Raw genomic sequence first — 23,422 nt, 5'->3', positions numbered from 1 at the left:
CAGGATAAAAACTAAGGCCTCCAAAAACTCCAAACTCTGGAGAGACTGAGCTGATGGRAAACGGACTCTGGCCGGGACAGTGCCAGGAGGAGGATTTTGCTTCACTCGCTCAGGCTGCCTAGTGGACAACACAAGCGGCCCAAGTCAGACAGACCCTGCTGGAAAGCCCTATGACACGACAGTGTGCCAGAAAGCAGAGTCRAGCACAGGCTCCTGGAAGAGCAGCAGAGCAAGGCTGATGTAGGGAAGACACCAGCTTGCGTAAAGGCAGACCCGACAGAAAAGCAAGCTCGATGCCAACGCCGCGACCATGACTCGAGCTGCACCGCGCGGCAGCCCCGTCTGCTCACAGGCGGCCAAGACACAGTAACCGCAGACTGCGCTGACGAGTAGGACAGACAACAGCAGCAGCTCCAGACCGCCCTACCACGAGYGCCTGTCCTAACACCTGAGTACTCGGAGCCTCTGCTGCCCCTCTGCCTCCATGACACCTTCCTTCCCCGGGAGCCTCTTCACTGTCTGCTACATCCCCCACAGCACCTCCGGCCCATTAGTGCCCCCCCCCCCCTTGCACATCCACAGCCCTCTGCACACAGAGTCACTGCAGAGGTGTCTGACATGACCCGAGCCAGGCAGATCGATGGGACCCACTGGTCACTGCTGGCACCGGACCGAGTGACAGGGAAAGAAAGAGAAGGATGGTGAGCTGGACAGAGGGATGGAGCAGAACCAGATGGATCCAGTCAGCCCGGAAAAGCTCTCGCCACGCTCCAACCCACTCGCCTCCCAAGCACGCGGAGCCACTGCAGAGGTGTCTGACGTGACCTGAACCAGGCAGATCGATGGGACCCTCTGGGTGCTGCTGATCATCTCTGCTGAGCGCCAGCCACCTCTTGGCGCCTGCCACGCCAGACAAAACACAAAGGAATGACAGACCTTCAGCTGGGCACAGGGACAGGGAGCAGAACAGAAGAAAAGAGGGATAGAGAGCTTGGCAGACGGATGGAGAAAGAAAGAGAAGACTAGAGACCTGGCCCCAGGGTTAAGGGTGCTGGACAAAGGAATAGGCAGAGAGGGCCAGAGGGCCAGAGAGAGGACTGGGGAGCAGAAGAGGTAAAAAAAAAAGAGGGACACGGAGGTGGACAGAAGAATAAAGAGAGGAAAGGAGGGAAAGGGAGGCAGACAGAGGGACAGGCAGCAAAAGAGAAGGGGGGAGAACCAGAGAGAGGAATGGGGACTGGAAGAGAGGGGCAGGGAGCTGGTCAGGGTGATGGGAAGAGAATGAGAAGGTTGAAGAGCCGGCCAGAAAGGTGGAGAGAGAAAAAGAGGGAGGGAAAGTCAGACAGAGAGATGGGATAGAGCAGCGGAAAAGAGGGATAGGGAGGCAAATAGATGGATGGGGAGCTGAACAGAAGGACGGAAATAGAAAGAGAAGGCTGGAGAGGAGGACAGGCGTGAGCGCGCCTGTGAACTCCGTGCGTGCGCCTTACGGGTGCAGTACTGCTTTTCGGCACTCGAGGGCAGCAGTGAGTACGGCAGAATGCAGTGCGCATGCGCATGGTCCGTGTGCGGTACTGTACCGAACTGTCGTGACTCAAGGGCAGCCGTGAGCGGTTCGGCCTCAATGCGCATGCGCAGTACGGGGGTGTCACCACCCGGGGGCCGCAGCGAGGACTGCGCCCCGGTGCGCATGCGCGACCCCGCTGGCGGCGGTGGCAGGGTCTCCTGTGCCGACCGGGGCTCCGCGCATGCCCGATCCATCCATCTGTGCTTCCCCGACCCTTTGGTACCTCCCCGCTGGGCTCCTCTGTCCTGCAGAAGGAGACGATGGTGGGGACCTCACGCGCCCCCCCCATGTCCTGGAGGCGGTGGCAGCACCAAGCACAGCCATGCCGAGGGGGGCCGGCAGCTCCCGGGCCCAGCACCCCGGGAAGGCCTGGGGCGCCCTGGGTGAGCAGGCGGAGCAGGCTGTGGGGGTGGCACATCTGACCGTTGCCTGCAGTCAGTGCCCAGGGGAAGGTCCCCAGCCAGGGCTTGCCTGGTGCTCATAGTTTTATAGCAAGCGTGCTTACAGCTGCTTCTGTCTGGTTAGGGAAAAGAGCATCATGTCCCTTGTTCCAGCTCTGCTCCTGACTCCTTTCTGGTAACTCCCATTGCAGTCTGCTGCTACCAGAAAAGTTATGGATACACTGCTATTAAAAAATAAAAAATAAAAATGCAACCCTCTTACWCAGGACTGATGGGAAGGACCCTTTATTTCATACAAAGCTTTAAAGTTTTAACCTTTCTTCTGTCAGCTTGCTGTTTCCCCAATTACAGTGCCTGTATAACGATCCTGGGTGCACTGTACACAAACTGGCCTTAAATCCTGTCCCATCCAGTCATTTTTAAGGCTCAGATACTTTGCTCTCACATCTCTTCTTCTGTAGCTCTGTCCACAACAGCACAGTCCATGTATGATAACACCTTTTCTATATTCTTGCAGGCAACTGTCCCAACACTTCACTGGCAACGACCATGTGTTAGTGCAGGTACATTGTGAAGCCCTCACCCAACTGGAGGAAAGGTATATTGTTTGTCTCTGTGTATGAAAGCCAATCTGTAAGTTGCTTTTTTTCTTTAGTAAGGGGAATGGCAAAGAAACAGTTAGCTCTGTAATTGACAGCCACTTGTTATCATCTTGTCACTTACCAACACCCTTGGGCACATGAGGTACATAGGAGCTATCCACCCTGGGACACCACACAAAAATCCTGCTCAAGGGCTAGCCTGCCTCCCCACGCTTCCGGGCCATCTGCATCTACATGAGTGAGGGCGCACACACAAGCTTTCTTTGGGGAGGAACCTCAGCCCTAAGGGCAAAATTAAAACAAAAAACAGGGAAAGTCAAATATGCATTCCAGGCAGACCCTACCCTGTGCACTCGCAGTGCAGAGTACTGCCAGGCCCCTGAAACCTCCCACCCTTTTTCCCCCCCACATCCCTGCCTTGAGTTGGGCAGGAGAAACACAGACACCCACAGCCGCCAAAGGGATGCCCTCAGCACAAGGTGGTCCTGGCCCCTACCTGCCAAGGGCAACGAGAAACTCATCGCCGGCACACAGCCCTACAGTGCGCCTGACTCTGATCCCACTGCTTCACTCCTGATTCTTGACTAGGAGTGGACCAGCTTCTCTAGGGACACAAATATCCATTTAAATAATGGTGACAGTCTGGCACTTGTTCCCCGTGAGCAGCTGTGTTTCTGTGCTCTGGCATCACCCAACTCGCTGGAGCAGCAAAGGACAAAAGGTGAGTATTTTTAACCTACAAACATTTCAGCACATAAGAATGCAATGCTGTGATGGCATATCTTACTTTACAAGCTTATTTCTAAACGTGACACAAAATAAACTCTAAGCACTGCTGTAATTCTGGATTTGAAATGCACATGCATCATTACTGTAAAGGCCAAAGTGACAATTTCTTATGCAAAGACACAAATTCCAAACCCTGCTACTTATTAAGTGCCACCGCAGCTTTGAGTCTAAGGAAGGGAACAGACATACCCCATTTTGATACAAGTCTTTGCAAATGTGACAGGAACAAGCACAGACTGGACCAGCAGCCACCAGCACTGGCAAATCCAAAATGCTAGTTTACAAATCTGTTACACATGTGCGTATGCAAAAAAAAAGCACATTGCCCACCACTGAGAGAGAGAGAGACTCTCAGTGACGTGCCCAGGGAGTGCAGTGATTGCCTCCTGCGATGACCAGATATTTTGTCTGGAGAGGAGAGAAAAAATAAGTATGTCCCAGGGTGCAACAACAGTGACTCCAGAAGACTTCCTGTGCTAATGGCAACAGCTCAGATACCCTTCCCAGCCATGAGGTCTACATTCCCCGAGATGAAGAAGTAGCTGCATGTAACCTGAGTGCTCAGTTGGTCCCCAAAGAACTGGGGAATTTACTAGAGATGCCAGAACATGCCCAGAGTCCCTGGAAAAGCCCAAAAGACAAAAAAAATAGGGCTCCACAGGCCCGATGGTAGCTCTGGGGGCCCTTCGGAAAAGTCCCAGAAACAATGGGTGTGGGTCCTGGAGACCCCCGCAAGGATACATGGAATCAATGGGCCCAGCATCCAGCGTGACGGGACCATCCATCTCCTATAGGAGATCCCAGTAATGACACTGATAAGCTGTTGTGCTCATCCTCAGCTAGCGCAACATTCTTCAGTTAGTCCTAACAGGGTATCTGGTATTGCTTTAACAGGTATTGTCCATCCTGAGACATACTGTACAAAATCAGTCCCTATTTCTGCTGTCAAAGTTGTTTGAATTGATCACTTTCATACAGCAGTACAATCAACATGCAGATTTCCAAAGCACCTTATATTTCTCAGTGATCTTCATTAGCAACCACCTGTAGTGCTGAAGAGAGAGAGGATAATGATGGGAGTTGCACTGYGGGAGGGGGGAAGCACGTGCCTACTCTGCGTCACAGCATTAGAACACATGACTAAGGCAGCATTTACAGGCTACTTTCACAGTGACTCCCCTCAAAAGTTTCTTCCTCTCCTTTAGTTCCTGCACTCGAAGATAGAGCTCTATGCCAGTGTCACATTCAAATATCTGACTGAGAAATCTGCCATTCCAAAGTACTAAGAAATCTACCAATAAATGAAGTTACTGTTTAAGCCTTTTACAATTTGACCACTGCAGTTATTCCAGCTCTTGGAGAACTTTTACGTTGAAATTAAAAACATCAAGAGAGGTCTAAAAAAATACACAACTGCAAAACAGCTTTAAAACAAAAAAAGTCACATGATTCTGGAAGTGGCGGAAACAAGTTTCTACTTTGTCCCCCTAATACAAATTAGGAACTGCGATTCTTAAATATTTAAAGCATTGAAAACAGAATTGAACTATTATCAATGAACAGAAAAAAAAAGACATCTCTGATAATTAATCTTTTAATAGAAAGTATTTAAATTATATTCTTAAAACAATGCTGAGAGCAGCACAGCTGGGCTGTGAATCTGTAATCTGACAAGTCTCTTGCTGCATTTCATTTTGTTTTGTTTTGTTTTGCAGTGTAAGAAACTCAGGATAAAAAAAACGTAGTTTGGAAAAACAGGAGACAGGAAGATAGTTAAATTCAGCCCACAAAGATTTCCAATACACTGCACTATAAATACTCCCCCCACCCCCCGCCCCAAATCTCTTGGAGTAATGTCTTAGTTCTTTGGATTAAATGATGACCAACTGAATTGGTTTTGTCGCCTCGGCAGCACTAAATCCAGTGACAGATCTCTTTGTTCTTTTTCTGAATCCACTAGCTGATAACCAAGCATGTTTATAGCACCTTTGCAAACCTCCTGTACTTTCTTAATTTTCTGGAAGGAAAGAACATTCCTCCAGGCCTGGGAAACATTAACTGCATCTCGGGATGTGATTTTGAAGGCTTCTTTTTTTTTTCCTGGTCCCTGTCCATGTGTGATATTATAGATCCAGCTTTTGAGTGTGGGGGTCAAACTAAGGTCTGCAAATTTATACATTTCTGAGATTTCTGATAAAGGATCTCTTACCAGATCTTCAAAACGGATCATTAGATAGCGATCTTTAAGGAAACCAGGGGGTTTTAGAGTAGCTGTTTCATAAATCTGAACATGACTTCTACAAATTTCTTGCATTACTTTGTATTTGCTGTCTTCAACTTTAGTGCCATTGGTACTCAAAACAATCCCATTGTCACGGGCTAATGCTTTGACTGATTGTTCCCGTGACTTGACAACTGCCCTGGGGTCACGGACCAAGTGAATGATTTTGAGGTTCAGAGAGGGATCAGTAAGAAGTGGATAGAGAACCTTCAAGTCAAAGAATCGGACCTCCTTGATGACAATGTGGCTGTAGGTTTTACAGGCTTCCTCCACTTTGCTGAACGGGTACCGGCCACAAAGAGTCTTGCACGCCATTTCACTCGTTATGTCAGTACGTTGAAAAGAGTCACAAGCAGGAGCTGAACATAGAGCCCGACTCACTGCCCACTGAAAGAGATCGGATAAGTTTCTTTTCCAAGGCATGTAGGCATCAAACACAGACATGTCACACAGAAAGACGGACCTGACTAAGTCCCGCACTGCCATGTGCAAGACTTTGGCACTGTTCTGGTACATCGTAACCCACACATGCCAGGCAGGCTCCATCAGATAGAAGACGCTGGGGTGCTGGCTGAAAAGTTGACCGACAAAAGAAGATCCTGACCGCCAGGAGGACAGAATGAGGATGTGGACTTGAGATGGTTTTTCCTCAGATTGAGGCATGAAGCTACTGTACCGGGCATACATGAAGAGTAAGAATCCAGTCTGAACCATAACAAAAAGTACAACGATTGCACTAGTAATCCGAATCCTTGCCATTGTCACTGAGGAAAAGCAATAAAAAAGCTGAAAAAGAAAAGGAAATTGTTGGTGAATAGTTGTTGCTATGGCATAACAATGGTAAAACCTACACAATATAAATTCATGCATTAGTAAGCTCTCTGTTTAAATATTTATGTATTTATTTGGTATTACTTGGTTCCTTAATTAGTAGCACTGGAAAGAGAACAGCTGCAGATGAGAGGTGTTGGAAACAGAAAGAATGAGATTCATGGCAGCAAGATCACAGTGGAAATAAGCTTGGAGCAAATGTTTGATGCTGAAGGTAGTCTTGAGTTGATGCTGCTCAGCTGTTGAAAAAAAAAAATCTAAAAAATGCCCAATAGCCTCAACTTCAATTCTGGGGGATGCTGCCAAGGAGAATTTTTTCCTGAATCTTTCCACTGGATTTCAGTTTCAACCTAAAAATACAAGGGTGTCTATCCCATAAAAGAAATGGACAGGAACATTATTAACTGTGGCTACTGAAATAAAAATCATCCTCTCATCACATGTGAGAACTGTTCCCTGCAGTGACAGTAGGGCACTACACTAACTGCTGGCTGTGCACAACCTGCCATTTTCAATATTGCAAAAGGTGGGTGAAAACTTGCAACCTGAAGCAGCATCTGTACAGAGATGTTCTACTTAACAAGCTGCTGGAGTGTGTCTTTGGGCCGGAGCACATATACACCACGACTGATTGCTCTGAGTCTGCATATAAGGAATTACCTGCTTGTAAGCTAGAATTAGCCTGCATGGAGAATTTTAGGCATGCCAATCCCAACAGGAGTTGTGTCGTACTTTGAAGCCAAAGTTCAAGCCACATGCACACCTCACAACATTTTACTAGCAGTTTTGGGCACCTACCTCTTAGATAGGTGCTCTGACTTTTGCAAATTGCACTTGTAGGCAGTCTGTAAGTTAATAGGCACGGTACAATGGAAATAAGATTTCCTATGTATGAAGATCAGCTCGAGAGTTTTATGTATAAGCATTTGCCATCTAACTGCATTTAGACAGTTTTCTTGTTACAATGAAAGGTAAATATATTAACTGTTAGAGAATATTGGACTGAAGCTGTCTAGAATTAATTGCTTAGCATAACTTGCTTAGCATTAGCAGCTAAATTTGCTGAAGCCTTAGGCCTCAGGCTGTGAACTTTTACTTAGATAAGTAAAAGGGGGCCCCAGAGCCAGTTCAAGCTGGAGAGATAAAGAAGTTACACGGACAGCAGGAGTAGCCAGCCTTGAAGATAAGAAGCAGCCTGCCTAGAGACAATGAAGGGGCCCAATGAAGAAGGGGAAGAACCCAGACCTAACTATTACTATTGGTCCAAACTATCGCTTAAGGGGTGGGGAATTTAGATTGTAAGGGTATAAGTGCCCAGGGATTTCTTTGTTCGGGGTCCCTCTTCGGAGGCACCCAGCTCGAGCTGTAATTACCGCATGTGTATCATTAAATTTTATTTYTCTTCAGTCTGACTTCGAACTTCTGCCTCAGCAGGAACCTAGGGTCGGACCCTGTTGTGGAGGCCGGCGAGCCTGATTTTCCATAACATTAACACACTCTGGGTTCCATTGAAAGTAAACCATGCAGACTAGTGGATATGGATACAAACCCATTTGACACAATAAATGCATTAAGTTCTTAGCACTAGCCTTATGAACGTGAAAAACACTATTCACAAGTACCGGAAGCTGAAAGCAGTGCTCAAATAAAAGAGATGGTAGAAATGGGCAGTTTCAGCTCTTTCTGCTACCTAAATAACACATCAAGACATAGAGAAACATATTCTCAGTATCTTAAATGAACATGATACAATTTTGTTACTAACCTTTTGTTTCTAAGCCAAGAAAAACAGAAATATGAACTGAGTAGCAAAAAGGAGTCAATATAAGCCACTAAACTTCAGTGTCATAGAGTAGGGAGAATCAAGCAAATGAGAAGGGCTTTTTTCTCCTGAAGTACCATCTGTTGTTTGTATGCTATACTCTTTTTATCCACTCTAGTTTATACTTACTCATCTAAAAAAATGGCTTTTTACTAAGTTTTATTATGCGCTCTACTTCACCTTATAGTGCTCCATTTCTGTAGCTTAACCATAGCATTCATTATCTGTAAGGCTATGGTCATTGCCAAGTTTTTGTGGTTGTGCTGCCCATTGAGGCAAGGCCCTTTTCCCCAGTGGTTCCACATTCTCATCAGCTCTGCGCAAATATCCATGACACATGACTGCAAAAGCATCTCTCAGGGCTAAGTCTGTGCAGCTTCCATGCCACCCATCCCACCCCCTCCTTTGCATAGTCTTATGCTTATCAGATACTCTGCTAAGCGGTTTCAGTCTGTCAGCCCGGAAGAAAATTACTCACTTCTTTTTATTAAGCTACCTTTTTAGCCTCGAGACAATTCAGCACAGCATAGACCAGTGCCGGAGCTGGTACAAAGAAGGGGAAAAAAATGCAGAGATGGGAAAGAGAGAGGAGGAGCCCCTGACCGTGGCTGCCAACAGAATACAGCCTGAGCTGCACACATAGGTCTTTAAGTTATCAGCATTAGACCTTTTGACCACCTACTGCACAATCATGTCATGCAATTCATTTACATTGACCTTTCAGGTGGAGTTATGTTAAGCTTCCCCTATGACAGGTCCCTTTAGCCTGCTGGGTCACTACTCATATTACAGAAGTATGCAACTAACTGCCAAGCTTACAGAGTACAAATTAACACAGCTAAATGGATGAGCCAACACAACTTCTGTAAAATAAGCCCCCCCCCCCCCCAAAAAAAAAAAAACACATCTTTTTCATCAAGCTGCTAAAATTCTCTTGTCATGTCAAAATACTGAATGATCCTGGTTAGTCATCTGTATTGTTTTCCCTTCCAGATGCTATTTTTTTCCAACAGCAAAATGTGGGAAAAAGTACATAGCCGTATTTCCATATTTCTGTCTGAGGAGATAACTACAAAATAACAAGTACAACAGAGTGCTCATAAACAATCTCATTTTTCTGGGCCAGCTTCATAAGTACATTCAAAGCTACAAAAAGAGCATACCTTTTTAAAAGACACAGAGTTCAATACGTTCACTCAAATAGCTACTAATATATGCAGGCAGACAAGCATGGGAAAAGTAGTCCAGTCTTCCCTTTCTGCTCTGGCAACGGTGTCTGGGCAACACCTGCATATTCTGCCAATTTTGGGCCGGAGTAGATGTAGACCAAGTATGCTGTGGATCTTTTTTAAGGATCCAGTAATGCTTTTTAAAGAATTACTATGTTTCTACTTTAGCTACACAGAACTGCTGCTTCACTGTAATCAAGATCACTCTGCTGAAATGCAAACACTACCTGTTCTTTATGCCTTATTGGGGGGGGGGGGCATGGAGAATGCAGCAGAAACCTATAAACATGTAGATGTCAAATCAAGAGACTTTTTCTTTTTTTTTCAATTTCACATCTGCGTTGACTGTTTTGGACTTCTCCCTGCTCACCTAAGTACTGTTGCAGATAATACTGTGCCAAAGAAGAACTAGCTACCAGCAGTATTAACCCATACTTTGTGTCTGAACCAGTCTGCCCAACATAAGCACTACAAATAGTATGTAAAATAATTGTAGCTAAGAAGCTCTTTGGTGCAATATAAACTGCAAGAAAAAGCATGATATAGAAATAAAGCACTGACTAGATTACATTTTTAGTATGCAAGCTTCATCTTTCAGCCTTTTGGGAAACTTAGGTTGTTTTAAAGGAATGTGCACACGTGCAGGCATCACACAAAAAAATAAGAGTTATAAAAATTACAAAAAAAATGCACCAGCTATAAGAGTATTATCCTGGAGTATTTCAGTGCATGAGGCCAAGTACACATCCAGTTCACTGGATTTTCTCTATAAGCAGTGCCTTTTATTTCCACAGGTCTCTTTTCTTGGGTAAGTGTAATTTTATTTTCATGTAAATATTCTTTAAACCTTAGCAATTGCATTCTTTAGTTAAGGTGCTTGCAAACTGGGTTAAGTCTACACCCCTTTAGTGTGTAACATTATAACTTACCAAGCTCTTTCATGATTTTTAACAAATGTTAGCTGAAGCAGAGAGCTCCTGAATACCCTGAAGAATCACCTGAGCATAAAGATGTTAAATATATATTTTTWATGAATTTACTGACTAGATTACATGATGTTATTGCCTCAGTCATGAAGGACAGCACCTTGTGATGCAGGCTGCTCCTTCTGATCCTCAGTTTATTTCATCGCAGGACTCACCAGAGGGTGCTGTTAGGCAAACTCTCTCTTTTAGCACAGAAAGGTAATATGCCAAAACTTTATTAAAGTTACCAGACGAAACAGTAGTCTGCGACTTGCTCTGCATCGCTTGGCCTCTCGTTCTGCCCGCGCTCTGCACCCTGCCCAGAGCTCGACTGCGCTCCCTGCCCATCAGCCCCCCTCGGGCGGGGGAAGGGGCCTGCTCCTGCCTCCTGGTTGCGTTTCTCCTTGCCTTGCTCGCCAGCAGCGCTTCCCAGCGGCTGCACCAGCCCGAGGGACTACAGCAGGCATGCAGTGTGCAAATCTGCGGGGCAGAGGGAGAAGCAGCAGCGGAGCCGGACGTCCAAACATTACAGCCACCTCAGCTGCCGTCTCAGTGACCGACGCCTCTAGCAARCAGCTCCTCACTGACCCACGAGGCCAGAGAAGCGGCGAGGAAGCTAGAAGAGGCAGAAAGACAGACCGAGAGGGATTTCCAGGCATCTCGCAAAGCACTCCAAAACCTTGCACATCTCTCAACTGAGAATTTTAAAGTATTGTCATACTTGGTGGTATCACAATACATCCTTGATACAAAATGATATTCCTAAATATAAATGATTTTAATAACAAGCAATGTTACTACTTTTTTGTGACAGCATTTCTTTGGGAGAGCTCTGGCAAACAGCAGAATATTTAAGTCTTTAATTTTAATGAATTCTTGGGGCAGAATGATTTCTTCTGAACCTAATGCAAATGTTCAGAATGTAATTTTAAAAGCCTCTGCATGTATGTTTTAGGTGGCAATCCTGAGTCAAGCTTAGTCACTGGGTTTGTCTTCATAAGGCTAATACTGGAAACAAGATCCTGGACTAGATAAACCCTGGGTCTGCCCCAGAATGACTAGTCTTACATATTGTGCAAACAAAGCTAATTATACAAAGTGAATAACAAAGTGATGATTTTCTTCATCACTTAAACCTGCTCTGATGGAAAGCTGAGTTGCAGGGACACTAATATTTGCTACTGCTTCCCAAAAGACTGGACACAGTACAGCAAGTTACATACTTTTAACCAGTAAGGTACTAAGCACTGTACCAATACGCGGTGAGCAGCAGTCCCAATCCCAGAAAACTCTCTATCTAAACAGAACAATTTTCAGACCCAGGATGGCAGAAAAAAATGGAGGAGAGGGGAAGTAACTTATGCACAGGATGATCATTTAGCTTCTAATTTTAGGGACTTTTATRTATTTGTTGCATAAGACAAGGAATGATGGAGTCAAGCAATCATATCTTTGCAGTTCAGCACTGAGCAGCATAATTGTTGAGTAATCTTCTTTTCAGTACAGAATTCAACTTGAAGAGATCTAGTCAATTAACAAAAATTAACTGTAAAGCTCCAAAAAAAAAGAGAGAGAGAGAGAGAGAGAGAGAGAAAGAGAGAAAGAGATCCTGCTAGTATGCTGCTCATTTGTCCCGGGAAACTAAAAAGACTGCAGAAAGAGAGTGCCTCACATTAGAGCTGGAAAGAAATATGGGCTCTCTTTGAGGTCAGGACAAAGACAGAGATGAAAGGCTCCCTCAGAACAAACAGGTTTGGGTCTGTTGCTCGAAGACTGAAAAATCTGGCTGGAATGAAGCAAAGAGCTGAAAACTCAGAGAAGAATTACAAGTACCTGCTCCCCCCCCCCCCCAAGAAGGACTTCTGAGCAACTGAATCTTAGCTGTCTTTGACAAAGTTTTCCCTAGCCATTTTGCATCTGAGAAAAATTCCAGCATACTTTCATTTAAAACAGTTTTTTTATATTTATGCAGCACTCTTAAAGCCCCAAATCCCAAATCTCATATAGATTATGTAGAAATTACTTCAACTTCCACAACATGCAAAAATACAAATTCAAAACTTTTTCAGGATAGGTCTATTCTACTGAAAAATGAATACCTAGTACTATATTATATACTCAGCCTTTCAATAGCTGGAAATGATTTTCTCCCATATGCTTGTCACACACTAAATGCTATCAGAGCAATCATTAGAGTTGAATGTAAGCATTATTTATGTACTTATAACTGGCCAAGGTGCATCTCAATACTGGCTGTAAAAAAGTGGATGGCATCGTGTATTGTCTAGAATTAATAGGAAAATGTTTGTACATATCTTGATAAAGAGAGCAAGAATTGTCAGAAGATCTGCTGTACCTTACAGAGAAGTTTGCTCATGACAGACCAGACATAAGATTTCTCACCAGTGGAACTTATAAAAAATAAAATAAAATAAAAACACCACTGGAATGGCTTCTATGTGAAAATGCAGTAGTGACACAGTAGGTCCAAGAAAAATGCACAATAATATTACCAATAATTCTTACTAGAAATCACCTGGCTGGCAAAATGTTGTTTTCCAGTGTTTGTCCACAACTAGAAATTACACATCTTTACAGGACAAAAGCTTACTGTATTGCCCACACTATGGGGAATGTTTTTCAGTAGGAAATAAAGGTTATTTTAGAAGGTACATGCTGCAACTATTGATGCTTCAAAGAGAGTTAAAGGTATTTCTAATAGTTGTTCACTGCTACAYAGTTGAAAGAATTGCCCACTTAATTATTTTTAACCCAACAAGGAAATGGCAATGGAAGTAATGGAAGTGCTGTAAACAGTACTACAATCTGATAATTTGAATTCTTACATTATATCATTTCAGCTGATAGTGTTGATTTAGCTTTAGAAAACATCCTTCTTTTTATAGTTTAGTGGAAAGTGAGATTAGAGGAGTCACTTCCAGGTGAAGTGCCTGCACATCAAGTTTAATTATTTTATAATACAATGAAATGTACTGTAGAGTTCATGATATAATCACAAAAGTTATACATAAAAGATTTATGGCTTTTTTTCTTTGTATTTTTTTTAGCCCAAACAGTTCAGAATTGTTCAAGTTGGACAAATTTAACTCTTGTAAAAGACAGCATCAAGGCATGGCTCTACAATACCGATTCCTCCATGCAGTGCAGCTGAAAGGATCACAAAATGTTTTCAGCTACTAGAAATACTAGTGTACGACAGATGAAGCATGCTCAGTTGCAATTTCTATAGCGAATTTCGACTGTTTTTAAGGAGGGTGAAAAATGGGATGACAGAGACACAGCGACTGAATGTTATTCACTTCTTTCAGAAACTGCCTGCACTGGTATGATAGTGTCTTAAAATTCAGACAGTCTGAGCATGTACGTGCTGAGGGGTGCTGTACAGTGCCCCCAGTGAAGCAAACGTTACACCTCAGAATTGATGATAAATTCTTTTATCATATATGTCACGTTCATCTAGAAGCAAATAATGGGCACAGTAGAGACCATTCTCCCTGGGAAGGGATTTCCCGGAATTACAGGAAATGTTCTCTCTACAGTACCTGACTTTGCAGTCTAATTCCAGCAAACAAAAACACCTTAGCCCGATTCAGCCATATTCTGGGGAGGGGGGCGGGGGAGGCGAATTTTTCAACAGATTTACCTTTAACAACAACTGACTGTAGCTCAAGGAAAGGCTGACTCGGGAGCGGAGCCAGTCGGAACCTGGGCCCACCGCGCCGGGCAGTACTGCTAATTTGCCGGCACAAGTAGGGGCGTCTGCGAACGGATTAAAAACATGCCCTGAAGGGTAGTGCAAATTATAGTAAACGCCATTGCTAAATAACGAAATAAAGGTCTGTCTGCCTTTGCACAGGGTGCCGCTACCTGCCCGCCCGCCCGCCCGCCCCCCAGGACCGCGACCGAGACGCGGGGCCGGCGCCCCCCCGGCCCGGCGTCCCCCGGCCCGGCCCGGCTCGGCGCCCCCCGGCCCGGCTCGGCTCGGCCGTACCTTCCCGCTGCGCCGCCGCGCTCCCGGCGCTGCCGCGGCTCCGAGCTGCCGCGCAGACAATGAGCCGCTTTCAGACGTGGCTGAGGCGCCGGGGCAGCGGGAGGAGCCGAGGAAGGAGCCGATCCGCCCCGCGCCCCCGGAGCATCCCTGGGCAGAGGAGCCGCCTGGCAGGAGCCGCCCGCCCCGCGGCGAACCGGCGGTGCCCGCCAGCAGCCCGCACAGCCCCTGCGAGCCCGGCGGCGCCTCGGGCGAGACGCCGGGGCAGTCCCGGGAGCCGGCCCGCCGCAGCGGCCGGAGCGCCGTCCCAGCCCGCTCGTCTCCCCCTGCCCGTCCCGTCCCTTCACCGCGGCGCTTCGCGAGCGCCCGCCCCCGCTCAGGCGGCCCCGGCCCGGCCGCCCCGCTCGATGCCCCCGCCGCCCGCGGCACTGCCCCGGGCAAGGAGAGGAGGAGCTGCACCGTCCCGGCCGCCCRCGAGGCCCAGCACAAGCTGGTGAGGACTACAAAAGGGCCACAGGGCCACAAACACGTTGTTYGGCTAGTTAAGAAATGGATGCAGTATGAAGTGTTTGTCTCTCTTTTTTTTTAAGGTAGCAGCCCCCACAAGTTTTGATATCAGCACTTGAACAATTTCTGAGGCAGACTCTTAGCCTTCCAAACATTTTTGCTCCCAGTTTTATTTAGGCACAGGATGGAACAGCACCTTTTGACTTTTAAGCCACTACTTACTTTTTCTCYTATGGAAACAGTTCCAGAAGTCTTATTACTCTTGACGTTCCTCTGCGTCCTTCCTCTATCAACAGCAGTTAGTTTACTCTCTGGGATACCAGCACAGAGCATGTCTACTAGTAACAGTGGCGAACTGCAATTGCATTTTTATTGATCTTTCCCTTCGCTGTTATTTAGCAAGCCAAAGGAACTTAAGAGTCTCACAAAGAGCCTTCCAAGACTAACTCCTGCTTCTTAAAGGTACTTTAATGCTAGCTGTAGTAGATTCACAGCTGTGTACATTTTTCTTCAACTTCCTGCTCCAGCCATTAAATTTCTTCTACCATTTTTATTACCTAGCTACTTAAGTGAAATGCCTCTCCAAGCATGTGCAGTCACTTTCATAGTCTTCTGTCTGAAGACTATCACCTCATTATTCACCCCACCTTTTTCAGATCATTTTGATTAGTACAGTTACAGATCCAATCCAGACATTCCAGTTGCCTCTTTCTATTGTGAAAACCAACCCTTCCTATTGCTTCATATCTTTTACCCATTCATAAATCCTTGAGATTTTCATAGCCTATAAATTTTTCTGATTTAAATACTGCTTAACTGACACATCAGTTGGAGGCAGACCTGCCAAGAATGATGTTCAGTATAAAAGTGATCCAGGAAGTTACCACAGCAAAGGTACTCCAGTTTTTTTCCTTCCTATTGTCACATCTTCCTTTACTGCTCCTTTTATACCACACTCACTTATTAGTCCCAGTAGTGAACTGCTCTTCTTTCAAAAGATGGAACGGAGAGATTGCTTTAGGTCATAAACAGTTGCATGCCACCTGCCAGCATTTAACTGTTTTTGGTTGCTTCTTTTAATTTACATAGTTCTCTTTTGAATTACTGTAGAGGATCTCTTCCAGCTTTCTTCCTAAAAGAAAATAGAATTTAAGAATATTTTCCTCTCCATTTCCTGAACCAGATCTGTTCCACCATTTCTTATCTCATGTGCATTCAGTGAACTGTTCCTCAGAGAAGTCTCATTTATCATAACTCAGTATGGAAGGAAACAACAAGAGAGGGATAATGGAGTCCCCTGTTACTATTGTAATTGTTTTCTGGCATTAGCCTCTCTCACCTTCCAGCTGCTAGCTCCAGCAGGTTTCTGCTCAAGTTGTTGGGCTGTTACGAATCCTATCACTGTAGGAGTACAACAGCTCAAACCCCTAAGACGGGGTTCTATGGCAACCCCCGAGACTTCCATCCCTCGCTTATACCCAGCCTAAAGTTTGTGCAGACACCTACCAAGTTAATTCAGAGAACTTACCTCTCTGAAAACAAAGTGACTATATTTGGTAGAGTTAATCTTCATCATAATGAGCGAGCTCCTTGAATTAACTCATGTAGTCACACGAGCACTAACGGCACTGCAAGGGAGAAGAGAGCTGGGACTATAGCAGACCTAGTGTACATCAGCTTAAGTACTGCAGAACCAAGCTCACAGGCTCCTTCATTTACCCTAAGTAGTGCCTAGAAACACTAAAAAGCAGTAGACAGTTACTTAGACACTGTGCAGTCCGATACAAAGTCTATTATCAATAGCTCTAAGCTGTYGGGGACAGACTTCAAAAAGCAAAAAGCAAAAAGCAAACTGGAGGCTTCACACCAAGAAACTATATGCAGTGAATGCTCCTTAAAATAATTCACAACTCACATGCAAGTACATAAGTTTCACAAGCACAGAAGGGTGTTGAATAGCCAACACATCACTCCCCACATTAACATTTCATTTACATTGAAGAATATGTTAGAATCCATCCAGCACATAATGACTGGAAGAAATGCAAGCTGCAAGACTGCAAAGTTTGAAATAAGTTGCAATAGAAGTTCAAAGAAAGCTGCCTGTTTTGAGAAGGGGGGAGGGGGGGGAAAGCAGGCAGGTCTTCAAACTGCTAGTACGTTCAATTCCATAGGACCATGTCCAGAAGATGGAGTTCTACTGTTCAAGTTGTTCTTCCACATTTAATAGCTGAACCATGTCTTAAGAGTTCAAGAAAACCAGAGACATTCAACATTTTTGTTAACTGTCATCTAGAATCGCTTTAGACTTCCTCTCTAATACTCTTTGCTAGGATTAACTCTTACATACAAAACTGAAAAAACTTACATAAATGTTGTTGCTTTTCCTTTTAAGTTTGTGTGGTGTAAAGGATAAGCCCAAAAAGAGAAAATAAGATTAACTAATCAGTTTTCCTCAGGAATGAGGGACATGGTCTTTCATTGCTCAAAATTAAATCAGTTATAATCACCTAGTGATCTGTTCAATCTGAACTGTAAGCCATGTAAGTTCTAAAAGTAATTTTTCATTTGCTTTGAAATGCTGAAGTTTCACTGGCAGTTTTTTTGTTAGCTTTCTTTAATCAAACACTAAGCTTCTCCGATTATTCTGGATCTGCAATTACGGTCTAGTGCTACAATAACAATACCAATAACAAATGAGTGCACAGGTCTTCCAGATATCATCATCCACAACCCAGTTTCTCACATCAACCTTGACCTTATCCATCATCCAATTTAATAACTAAATTGGTAAGCATGTACAGCCACTAGGTAGAGAAGTGTAGCTCTAAACCCATCTCATCCTTAAATTGCCCCCCCCCACACRCCTTCTCACTGGCTTCTTTCCTTTCACAGTGCAAATGAATGCACATACAAACAACAACAACAGAACTCTATACTTTAAACTCAGCAGTTAATTTATTTACAAGACAGCAAAAATGCTTTATATTGCTACTGTACCATATCATTTTCAGTCTTCGTGGTTTAGCTAGACTAAGATCATTCAAAAGCAAGTCTGATCGATTTCTGCAAGTTTTTGAAACAATCCTATTACAAAATGCAACCATTTGTTCTTTAACCATCCAAAATATTAAAAATGTCAATCCCAAAGCAGTGTTCCCATATGAATGAATACATATAAGGAAAAAAAAAAAGGGGGGGGGAAAATTACTGTCAAAGCAAGAACCAAACATATGCAGAACATACTTACAAAGTTCTTAAGTAGTAAGAAGCATATAGAGAATAAAAGCAGATATGTATTTTTGTACTGCATTTCTTTAAAGTTTTTTCAAGCATTTCCTCAGGACTGGTGCTGTTTGTAGGTCAATACTGGAGACACTGGCAGAACTGGTGATATCGGAGTTGTAGTCAACACCTGATTCTGGAACACAAATATTTTAATCCTACCAAACACCCAAAGAAAGATAAGTAGGATGCTGACATACTGGATCCAGGCAAATTTAATCATTTCCCAAAATCCTGGCTGATATTTAAAGAAAGTCAAGGAGCATTAATTGAGAAGCTTCTGATACTACCACACAGTAGCTAAACAAACGAGCTCTGAGGCAAAACAGCACAAATTGGTTAAACATCAGTTCGCGTGACAACTGAAAAGACTTTGAGGCATGGAAACCTCAAAAAGCCTTTTATTGCAATACGCAACAGAAGCTGCGGCAAAATATCTGTCCAAGAAGACACCTGAACCAATTCCGTGGAAAGTGTCTATTTTGTCCCTGGCTCACCAGAAAGTAGACAGGTAAGCAAACCTGACGAGAGACATGCTCTATACAGTTCTTCTAAACACAGGCTTGTTCTTGTTTGAAAAACTGAGTAAAGAATGTAACGAACAAAGAATTATGTTGGAGTAAGAATTTCAGCTCTTTCTGCGCATGTAACATCTGCCAGGGCCACTGCAGGGAGTAATATCTAGTGAACTTACCTCACATACAGATTTTGAATGACTTATTTTAGGTCAGAAAACATAATGTCATGCTTTGTCAGTGGCATCCATGACAGATTGGGACTGCAGGTGCTCAACCAAAGCAAGACTTTTTGAGGATATTTACTCTGAATTACTAATGAATTGACTTAAAGGCCAGTTTAGCAAAGCTGAAAAGCAACACAAGCTCCCGCTAGAGAAAGGCAATAAGTGGTTGTTCAAGCAGAACCATCTGGAGGGTGCACACAGAGGGATAGACATGCAAGTGTGTGCAACATAGAGGGACAAACAGGTACTCAGACAACTCTGAAACTGTAGTGTGTGCTTAGCTAATAAAGGAAGAGTTCAGTAATAAGTTTAGAAGAGAGGATAGTGTTGTTCATTTGGCCTATATTTTAAGGACTGCATAATGCTATCCAGTTATGTCACGGTTTACAAAGGATATAAAATAACTTCCATTGGGTAATGAATAGTGGCATTAATGATAAATGGTGTATCTGCTGCTCTTCCAGTCATCCAAACAGGGTTGGGATCTGACAAGACTGTTGTTACTAAAATGAATAAAGAAAACTTCCAGGTTAAGGGGCTTTTCAGTCTTAATACAGAACTCAAATCCTCACAAAACAGCTGCTAATATGCTGACTACTGCTGTCCTGCAATTAGCAGCTATACATTCGGGCTTACCGTTTCTATCTTGATATGCTGCAATGATGTTTGTTAGATCATAGTCACTTGCAAAAGGACTTGTGCCATTGATCACAGACACCTGTTACCACAGGGAGATACCTGCATTATTTGTCCGCTCGTCAAGAAAGCAATTCTACTGAGCTTGTTACTCAAAGTAATCATGCCTTTAAAGACATACATGTAAACATCAGACTGAACATCTCAACAGAAGAATCTCTTCTAAGGAAACACCAGTTCAGAAGTTCTAGGATCTGCTCTGTGCTCTGGGTCTAAGTAATTAGGGTGTAGCATCTATGGCGCTACAAAAATAAAGAGGGGGAATTAGAAAGGGAAGATAAAAAGTTTTCTCACATTGTATCTGGTATCCAGTCCACAATGGTTAAGTAATTGCCTCTGGTTCAGTTTCAGGTCTCCATTCACATAGAGGTGAGACCCTGGTAGAGGAGAAAAAAACTGAAGGAAAGCCATGCTCTGCATCACAAATGTTGACATTCTCTGAAACAGTGAACATRAGAGAAGAGAATTGAGGAAAAACTGAAACTTTTCTGTCCCTTTGTATCTATAGATTTTCTGCATGGATTTGATTTTATAGATTCCCAAGTTTCAGATCATCACATTATTCTAGAGAGAGGAGCATCAAATATATAATTTTTTAAAAACAGGTGAGGTTAGTTGTTAGTTAACCAACTTTATAAACAAGATTCCACAGGTCATTCACTGAAGTTCAACAATTTGTGGCTAATGACAAAAAGATTGGACTTGCCGTAACATGTGAAAAGCAACAAGATGATTAAACACATTTACTGGACAGACACACTTAAACTCTCAGCAGTCAAAGCCAGCTAAGGATTCCTGCCCTGCAATAAGGGCCAAATGAGGAAGTTCCTCAGCCCTCACTGACCCCTCAATCTGAAGGAAAGTTTTAATATTTATTGTAAAACAAAGGCATTGTGAACACCGGAACTTTCCATATGATATTAATCACTGACCAAAAACTTCCATCCATAAAGTTAGGACTGTCAGGCTTTCTCTCTGAGCCTCAGAGGTTTAAGAATATTTTTTTTTACACTACACAGCTATGCTTGCTAAGCTCGTCCATCTGCAATCAGCTAAAGCACCTTGGCTAAACTAAACCTGAACTCTCTAGCAAAACTTCCCCTTGTCTCTGTTGTTCCTTTCAGATGCATCCATGGGGTTTCTGTGCACTAGTGTTTCACCCACTGCTTTAGGTATTAATGGAACCAAGTTTTCAACAGTCTGATTGCCACTCGAAAGAGATACAATTCTTCTGCTGCCATTGCATCCTGCAGCCTCTCTGCTGGACAAGGACTATATCTTCCAGCCTCCCTACAACACCTTCTTCCCCCTCACATCTATGAGGTACAGAAGATCCTGGTAGATGATTACCATTAGTTTCAGAATTGTTAAATGAAGAAAACTTAGAGTTTTAAACTGCTGTGGTAGCTTGTCCCTCCACTTCAGAAAATTGGCTGTTTATGTCAAGTATACAGAGGTATACAAAAAACGCACACCCTTCTGCCTGCTGCAGTATTCTTGGATATGTTCTGACGCCATCCCAGACACTGTTGTACATCTCTGTCTATCTGCACATCTATGCTGCACTACAGCCCAGGAGAGCACACAGCTTAAAAAACAAAAATCTAATGGAGCATATCAAAACATAAAACAGAACTCAACTAGGAATGACCTAAACTGCTTTATTATTGGACAATATAGAAGAAACTTAAGTATTTGTTAGTAAACTAAATCTTTTGGATACCAAYTTCAAATGTGCAAGAGTCCTTTTATCCTTTGCACAACCTCTACTGGAATATTATACGGGCTCAAGCGTCACAACAAATAAAACAAAAAATACTCACATGAAGCTGGTAGGAAAAGACCAGAATCAGCTGAACACCAACTACATGTTCCGTAGATTGTAGCGGAAGCTCCAATTTAAAATATAACTGATCCATTTTACCATCTTGATTTTTGTCTTCTTCTCTAGTCTAAAAGAGGCAATAGGAGTTTTAACAGAAGCTCTTGCCTTTAAAAAGAAAAACAAAACTGTGTTTAAAAATGCAATACTCAGATTTCCACAACTGCGACAGGCACATACTAGAGAACCTTAAAGCAAATAAGCTGCATAGTTAGGAAAACAACAAAAAGCTGCTTGACTTTAAAGACAAGGCACTAGAGACAAGCAAGAGGTCTGCATTACTAAGTTTGTTATACAAGGTTTGACATGCTCTCCAGAGAGGGAAAGCTTGTCAGATTCTTCRAAGACTCTTTGGCCCTGTGCTATTCTGACCATCTCCTTTGCATGCCACAAAGTACGCCTTAGTGCTGGATCTTCTGCCACATCCGCTAACAACGTGTGACTGAKGGTCGTGATTCTGTCCCTTGCCTTTAGGTCGCACAATACAGCGCCATTACAAGCTGCCTTTTGACGGCATCTGTGTGGCTGTTCCTTTGCGCGATTCCTGGCCAAGGCTTGCTATGCTTCTGTGCCACTCAGCAACAGAATGCCCAGAACTTCAGCCTTCTGCACGCATAACAGAGGTATCACAGACAAATAAGCTGCCCGTGTTGAATCCCAGAAGGATGAAGAGTTGTAAGGCAGAATTTAGCCACATAGCCTCTGGTTTTGAAAGACAATAATAGCTAAACTTGCAACCTTCAGAGCATGATATGCCATATAGGTATTAAAACACACACATTCAGGCAAAATCAACTGATGTGTTCATGCCAGCCACCAGAGCACGAGGGCAAAGAGGAGGCAGAACTGCACTGATTAAAAATCACCTGCCCAAGTCAATTGCGCCGTGAGGCACGAAGCTCTGCTMGGAGGAGCAGCCGCCTCCTGGCGGCAGCGCACGGGGGGTCGCGGGCGCTCGGGCGGCGCCGGCGCTCCCCCCAGCCCGCCACCGCTCCCGGGCCCGCCCCGGCCAGGCCTACCGACAGGAGCGGGACGCGCAGCCGCTCCTCCTGGAGCCGGTTGAACGCCGGGAAGGTGCTCCACGCCAAGAAGCTGCCCGGCCCGGGCCCGGTGGTGGCTACGAAGAGCACCTCGTAGCGGAACCGCACGGTGGGCTGCTCCAGGTACGCGCTCTGCTTCAGCCAGAAACCTGCGGGCAGAGACAGCGCGAAGGCCTCAGCGCCGCGCCGCGCTCCGCCGCGCCGAGAGCAGGGCCGAGCAGCGCTCACCGTGGCTCCGGTAGGCCACCAGCAGCGGCGGCACGTAGGTGAGCGCCCCGATGAGCAGCAGCGCCAGCGCCGCGGCGGAGCAGAGCCCGGCCCGGTAGCGCGTGCGGAACGCGGGGTGCGAGAACAGCTCCACGCCGGCCATGGCGGACACGCGCCAGCCGGCGCCCTCACCGTGGCAACGGCCGCGGCGCCAGACTGACGGGACGGCGCGCCTAACGGAATACAGAGCGCCTGGGCGGGACGAGCGCGCCAGCCAGTGAGCAGCACAGCTACACGGCGGCGAGCCGGGGGACGCGCCCCGACCGGAGCGGGGAGGGGGTGGAGGCACCTACCGCTTGCGTCAGGGCCTAGGACGTCACTTTGAGGGTCACGAGACCGCCCTGGGCGGGGCCCACGGGCAGCCCTGCCCCGCCCCCCCCGTGACCGCGTGCCCGGATGCGGCGGCCCCGCCCCGCCGCTCCGTCCCTGGGCCGGAAGCACTGTCTTTCGGGTGGTTGCTAGGGAACCGGCGAGCCGGAAGTCCCGCCCGCCGAGCCGTGGCTGCTG

General features: G+C 45.1%; 1 protein-coding gene across 24 annotated transcripts; it reads right to left on the bottom strand.

Moving 5' to 3' along the window:
* Positions 1 to 4,937: 4,937 nt before the first annotated feature.
* On the bottom strand, positions 4,938 to 23,300 carry TMEM231 (transmembrane protein 231). Of its 24 annotated transcripts, XM_026081087.1 has the most exons (7): positions 22,877 to 23,194; positions 22,628 to 22,797; positions 21,550 to 21,678; positions 20,021 to 20,164; positions 19,667 to 19,748; positions 19,428 to 19,533; positions 17,938 to 18,533 (listed from the first exon to the last, which is right to left on the bottom strand). In XM_026081087.1, the coding sequence occupies exons 1-7, from the start codon at positions 23,016 to 23,018 to the stop codon at positions 18,344 to 18,346; spliced, it is 963 nt and encodes a 320-aa protein (XP_025936872.1). In that variant the 5' UTR covers positions 23,019 to 23,194; the 3' UTR covers positions 17,938 to 18,343. The 24 variants fall into 24 exon arrangements, with proteins under 24 accessions (XP_025936848.1, XP_025936855.1, XP_025936858.1 ...); XM_026081063.1 differs by lacking the exons at positions 17,938 to 18,533; positions 19,428 to 19,533; positions 19,667 to 19,748 and adding an exon at positions 4,938 to 6,426 and having other exon boundaries at positions 22,877 to 23,199; XM_026081070.1 differs by lacking the exons at positions 17,938 to 18,533; positions 19,428 to 19,533; positions 19,667 to 19,748; positions 22,877 to 23,194 and adding exons at positions 5,218 to 6,426; positions 23,209 to 23,300.
* Positions 23,301 to 23,422: the final 122 nt, after the last annotated feature.

Source organism: Apteryx rowi, unplaced genomic scaffold (assembly GCF_003343035.1).
Source record: "Apteryx rowi isolate R43461 unplaced genomic scaffold, aptRow1 scaffold_537, whole genome shotgun sequence".
In the NCBI taxonomy this organism is placed as follows: Eukaryota; Metazoa; Chordata; class Aves; order Apterygiformes; family Apterygidae; genus Apteryx; species Apteryx rowi.
This window is presented reverse-complemented; position numbering and strand designations above follow the sequence as displayed.